We start from the raw sequence: 6,081 nt of genomic DNA, 5'->3' as shown, positions 1-6,081 counted from the left end.
AAACAAACTTTATTTTCATCTAAAGATAATTTGAGTGACGAAAAAAGAGATTCTAAATATAAGAGAACAAGATTTAAATTTTTTTAATAATATTTTAATATTAATATTTTGATTTATCTAATATAATAATTATTAAATTTAAAATTTTATCTATTTAATATAATTAGTTTATACCCTCCATTTTCTGTAGTCACCTTTGAGGTAGAATGTTGTTTAAGATGAGTTGTGGTCAACACATGAAAGCCAAGTGAAGTGGGAAAACAGTGGGATAGGGAAAACTTGGTCCTGGGGCTGGGGGGCTGTTTTGTAATGGTCAAGTGGGGATTGAATTGTACAAAAGGAAAAGGTTGTTGTTGGCATGTGTTGGCAGGGGATAAACAGCAACAGTGCTAAAGAGTGTACAATTCCTGCAAAACTTCAAATACTGTAACAAACATTAAATAGCTCTCTGTACATCTTTCATATTTTTACTCAATTACCCTTTTCAACTGCTCTTGGATGTGTCTTCCCCCCAATGCCTTTGACCAAACTCTACCCCAACAGAGTCTTCCTTCCACCTGGATCCTTTATTTCTTTCTCCCTTTTCTGATTTAGCTCAACCCAAACACCTGGGACTCTAAATGTAATTTTGTAAGATGTAGACATCCTTGAACATGCACAAAACGATAAACAGTTGCCACTTTATATTATAGAAGACATGAATAATGCCAATGGGTTGATTAATCTGCTAGAAAATCAATGGATGTCAATAGAGATGGTAATATTGGTTTAAATTTAAGGTTTTTAATTTTTTTATTTTAAGAAAAAATAATTTTTTAATAAAATTTAAAAAATAAAGAAAGAAAATAACTTTACAATCGAAAACAGATTGAAAACAAAAATACATGTCTTTTGCTCTATCCTATTTCACTCTTTTATATTTTATATTTGTTTAAAATATTAATATATATTAAAATAATTTATATGTAACATTTATGATATTTGAAATAGTATATTAATTTTATTTATATTTAAAAATATATAAAAAAATTTCTATGAAAATAAAAAATAAGATTTTTTATAAAAAATAAATATAAATTAATATCCCCTACAGACACAGACAAAAATTGTGCCTCTCTCCCCGGCATCTCCCATTGCCGTCCCTGGATGTCACGTTTAACATGACAGAACAAAAAAACAAAAGCAGGTAAATATCTGTGATTAAAAAAAGAAAAAAGAAAAACAAAAAAGGATTGCAGTCTTATCAGAAATCAAAAGAGAACTGGCACTAGACTAATATCTCTTCTCTCATTTTCTCAATTTCCCAAATTTAAAAAAGGTCAAATAGTAAGTGGGGGGCACTGGGCTCTGCGTTAAAGGAACAGAAAAAAAAAAAAAAAGCAAAAGAGTTAATGCCAGTAAAAGAGTGAGAGACCGTACAATCTTCTGAGCAGCAGTATTGGCCGGGTTATAGCCTGAATTATAATGACAAAACAATTATAGTCTTTTTTTTTTATTTTTTTTTAACAAAAAATCTTATTTAAATTGAATTATTTTAAAATATATATTAAATTATATTTAATAAATAAAATTATTAATCTTATAATTATAAAAAATTAAAAATTAAATTTTAAAATATTATCAAAAACTTAAATTTATATTCTTCTATAAATAAAATTTTTTTTATTATTATTTAAATTAATATTTAAAATATTATTATTAAATTAGATAAATTAAATATTAAATATTAATATATCATAAAAAAATTTAAATCTATATTTATTTATCTATCAAATTTTTTTGATGTAATAGTTTTATTTTTCTATTTATTTAAATTATATATTATTATTTTTACAGTCTTTTCCACGTCCCTTTTGGGCTTTAGTTTATGGGTTCAGTATTGTCAGAAACATCAGACAAAGACAAGTGCAGTCATAATATGAGCAGCTATCTCATCTGAAGGGAAAGAGAGAGAGAGAGAGAGAGAGAGAGAGGATGGCAACACAGTAATCAGAACCGTTGGTTTTATCCATGTACAGAAGATTCTGCAGGCCAATGGTCCCTGAAATAAATATACCTACTCTACTTGTGAGTAATGGCCACTCCTCAAACTACACTACAAAGCACACACCTGGTTTCCCTTTTTTTCACTGAAAGTTACTGTCTTTTATTTTCTTTCACTCTCCACTGCTTTGTTTTCTTAACACCAAAGCAAGTTTTTTTTTTTTATTTTCATATTTCCAAGTCTTGGTTCATTCACTATGAGTATGAGTATGAGTGGAAGAAATAGATTTCCTTTCACTGCATCTCAATGGCAAGAACTTGAACATCAAGCTTTAATCTTTAAGTATATGGTCTCAGGTATCCCTGTCCCTCCTGATCTCCTCTTCACTGTCAAGAGAAGCTACTATGACTCTCCTCTTCTACCAAGTTCTTCTCTCACCAACCTCAACATGGTTAGTTAACAGCAGTTTTAGAATGTAGCTTCTTTATTGGAGAGTTGTTAGTTTTTGTTCTAATGAGGTTGTGTTTTGTGTGTGCAGTTGGATGGAACTGTTTTCAGATTGGTTTAGGGAGAAAAATAGACCCAGAGCCAGGGAGATGCAGAAGAACTGATGGAAAGAAATGGAGGTGCTCGAAAGAAGCATACCCAGATTCAAAATATTGTGAGAGACACATGCATAGAGGCAAAAACCGTTCAAGAAAGCCTGTGGAAGTTACTTCAACAACACCTCAAGCTAACCCATCAACACAAACAATCTCTTCTATCACCAAAAATTCGTCTTTTGTTAACCCATCTTCTGAGAGTCTTCATCACCATCTCACCACCCATCCCTTTTTATATTCTTCAAAGCTTCCTGCTGCTGGCCTTTCACCTCAGGAAAGTTTGAACTTAAACTCTGGTAACTTTGTTATGGATTCTGGTTCCTTTTCCCCTACTGATTTCAGGTTGGTTTTAAAACAACTTCAAAGATTTTAGGCCTTTTGTTTTTTATGTTTTCAAACAAGTTGGTTTTTTTTGTTATGTTGTGATCAAGAAGAAACAGGTATGTTTATGGTGTGAAAGAGGAGCATGTTGATGAGCAAGCTTTCTTCTCTGAACCATCAGGAACTATAAGGAGCTTCTCTGGTTCATCTATGGATGATTCTTGGCGACTTGCTCCATTGACTATGAGTTCCTCCTCTTCTTCTAAACAGAGGGTTTGCTCTGGTCTTCAGAGTGATTACTCTTACTTGCAACTTCAAAGCCTCAGTGATCACACCCCAAAACAACAACATAAGCAACAGGATCAAAACTGCTATGTTTTGGGTAGTGATACAAAATGTGAACTGCCCATTGGAGAACAAGAACCTCAAAAGACTGTTCACCGATTCTTTGATGAATGGCCACCCAAAACCAGAGATTCATGGCTTGATTTAGATGATAAATCATCAAATAGTGCATCTGTTTCAACCACCAAACTCTCAATTTCCATTCCTTCCCCACATGATTTTCCCATCTTCAATTCAAGAGCTCCATGATGGTAATTAAACAGTTGTTTAGATTGATTAACCATTATTTATTAACACCTAAAACTCCTACTCTGTTATTTTGCAGATGCTTGAATTATCAGTGGTGGGGTTTTCTTAAGTTTACTACTCCCTGTGTGAGTTCTGGGGACTGTTGATGTTACTTTCTTTTTTAGGCATTTCTGCTAAATTTGGTGAAGTTTCATTATGTATTTAATTTAAAAAATCCCATGTGATAGCTTGGTTGGTTCTGCTTCTTTCTTCTTGACTTGATAAATAGATTATGTTTTATAACAGCCAAAATCTTCAGGGATTTTCATGTTAGCTTTCGGTGTGTTACCTCAGCCTCTTGTTCAGCTTATTATTATTATAATTGAGAGGCCAAGGCCGCCATTGATATAAAAATTTGAGAGACGAAATAATCTAAATATAAAAACCCTTTTAAAAATGATGTTTAGACTATTCTTTTTCGCAATTGATGTGAAAGTAAGACAAAGCTTTGATGAAAATCTTCCAGGGCTTGTTTATTCCCCCATTGTGTAGTATGTAAAAGAGGTAGTCGTGGAGGATGACGATGTCTTTAATGATGGCAGGATCAGAGTTTGAAGTTGAACTGTCATGAGAAAATTTGGCAATAATTCAATGGATTAGTCAATTTTGTTTACCTTTTCTGTTTATGCGTGTTGATGTCTGGTGGTTAATATTTCCCTCCATCCTCAGAATAATTCATAAGAAAGAAAATGGGAATTATTTGTTGGTAAGAGGAAATCCATCCAAGTCGAACTGTCTTTTTGGAAACAAATCAATTACATAAAATAAGTTAAAATTTAGATTTTGTAACTAATTTTATAACTATTATAAAAAAAAGTTAAAAGTTTAATATTGAAATATCGTTCGGAAGAAATTTGAATACTTTAGGAGTAAAAATGGGAATGTTTGATAAATGCAACGAGGAGATGGGCAATTTTTTTTATAAGAGAAATTTTGTCAAAGTTAAATTGTTTTTGAAATTGGATTAATCATATAGTAATAAAATTTTAGACCTAATAATTGTTCTTATATTTAAGTTTAGAGTTCTATTTAAAATATCCACCGACAAATTTTGGATTATATGTTTTCTTGTCAATGGAACTCGTCTGATGTCACTACAACCACCCAATGGGAGCCAAAATGGGAATGTTTAGTCAATGCAACAAGATGATGGGCAATTAGGTCGGAAAAGGAGGGTAGGGCAAAGGCGAAAAAGGGTCTGCCTGCAATAGACTGAAGGTTCTGATTCTGGTGGGGAAGGCGGTATGGTCTGGCTCTACTTCTGATTAAATTGGTCCAAAAACAGCAGAAGTAAGATGTTTTTACAGAGTCTAGTCCAGACATTGTAAACTCAGACTGCAGCGCTGCAGAACTGAACGTACACTTTTAATCCTCCGAACCCCCACCCCACCCCCGCAGTCTGACTCCTCCTCTGTCAGTCCTATTTCATTTAATATCTGACAAATTCATCAAACGTCGCCGTTTTCTTCGAGGTAATGGAAACCCTTTTAACCCAAATACCCCACTTATTAATATTAATATCTTGGTTATCATGTTTATAATAAATTCGACCACAAACTGACATGTGGATTTCATTTTATTTTTCTAAAATGGAATAATTTTAGAACGTGAAAATAATGAGAGCTTTACTGCTTCAGCATGTTATTTAAGAAAAGAATGGTGATGATCAGTAGTTTTTCACTTGCTGTGACAGTGATTGTTCTTCAAGTTTTTTGCATGCCATCATTCAAAGAGGACCAAGTGCTGTGAATGAGTGCAGACTTTGCTGCACAAACACCATTGCTGCTGGCCTCCTTTCAATGATTAAAAAAAATTACCACAGAATCTACTCTCAAAACCATCGCAAAACTGCTGAGACGAACTTGTTAGAAACAAAGAAGGTTAGAGCTGTAAGAGAGAGAGAGAGAGAGAGAGAGTGGCAAAAAAGAGAAATTAAGAGAGAGAAAACATAACCGAAGATAACAACAACCATAAAAAATACTAACAAAAAAACCTAAAAAAAACGATCATTTTTAAATTTTGAGTTAAAAAATTACTAAATTTTTATATTTATAAAAAATTTTTAGTTTTCTTATATTTTAATTAATAATATTTTTACTCTGAAGTTTAAAAGTAAATTTTAACATAAAAGTATAATAAATTTAAGTTTTAACCAAACCTGGGGAAGAATAAATCTTTGGGTTTAAAAAAAATTATCACATAATCCACTCTCAACAACCCCAAACTGCTATTGAATTTGTATGAAATAGTTTGAATGGCAAAGAAAAGTGGTGCATATCCATCAAGGCAATGCAACAAGTCACAAACTGAAAATCTGGAATTTATTGTTCATATGGCACAGCAGCATTTTGTCTTCCAATTTGACCAATCAAATGACTTCCAAAACATACAAATTATGGTTCATGGAAATCGCATTCAAAGAGCTTTCTAATGATATATGATAACAATCACAAGGCGTTCAAACTAGTTTCAAAGTTGGATGGCAAAATCTGAAAATGGCAAAATTACATACTGTGAACAGTACCGAGCATATAACACACA

At 32.3% G+C, this 6,081-nt stretch overlaps 1 protein-coding gene across 1 annotated transcript; it reads left to right on the top strand.

Annotated features, from left to right (window-relative positions):
- Positions 1-2,073: 2,073 nt before the first annotated feature.
- Positions 2,074-3,785, top strand: LOC123200139 (growth-regulating factor 1). Its single transcript, XM_044615279.1, is given in 5 exon segments — positions 2,074-2,397; positions 2,400-2,435; positions 2,523-2,928; positions 3,018-3,503; positions 3,578-3,785. Coding segments are annotated over 4 exon segments (1,083 nt in total). The 5' UTR covers positions 2,074-2,240; the 3' UTR covers positions 3,502-3,503; positions 3,578-3,785.
- Positions 3,786-6,081: the final 2,296 nt, after the last annotated feature.

Source organism: Mangifera indica, chromosome 17 (assembly GCF_011075055.1).
Source record: "Mangifera indica cultivar Alphonso chromosome 17, CATAS_Mindica_2.1, whole genome shotgun sequence".
Taxonomy (NCBI): domain Eukaryota; kingdom Viridiplantae; phylum Streptophyta; class Magnoliopsida; order Sapindales; family Anacardiaceae; genus Mangifera; species Mangifera indica.
The sequence above is the reverse complement of the archived record's forward strand: the minus strand, read 5'-3'. Positions and strand labels throughout refer to the sequence as shown.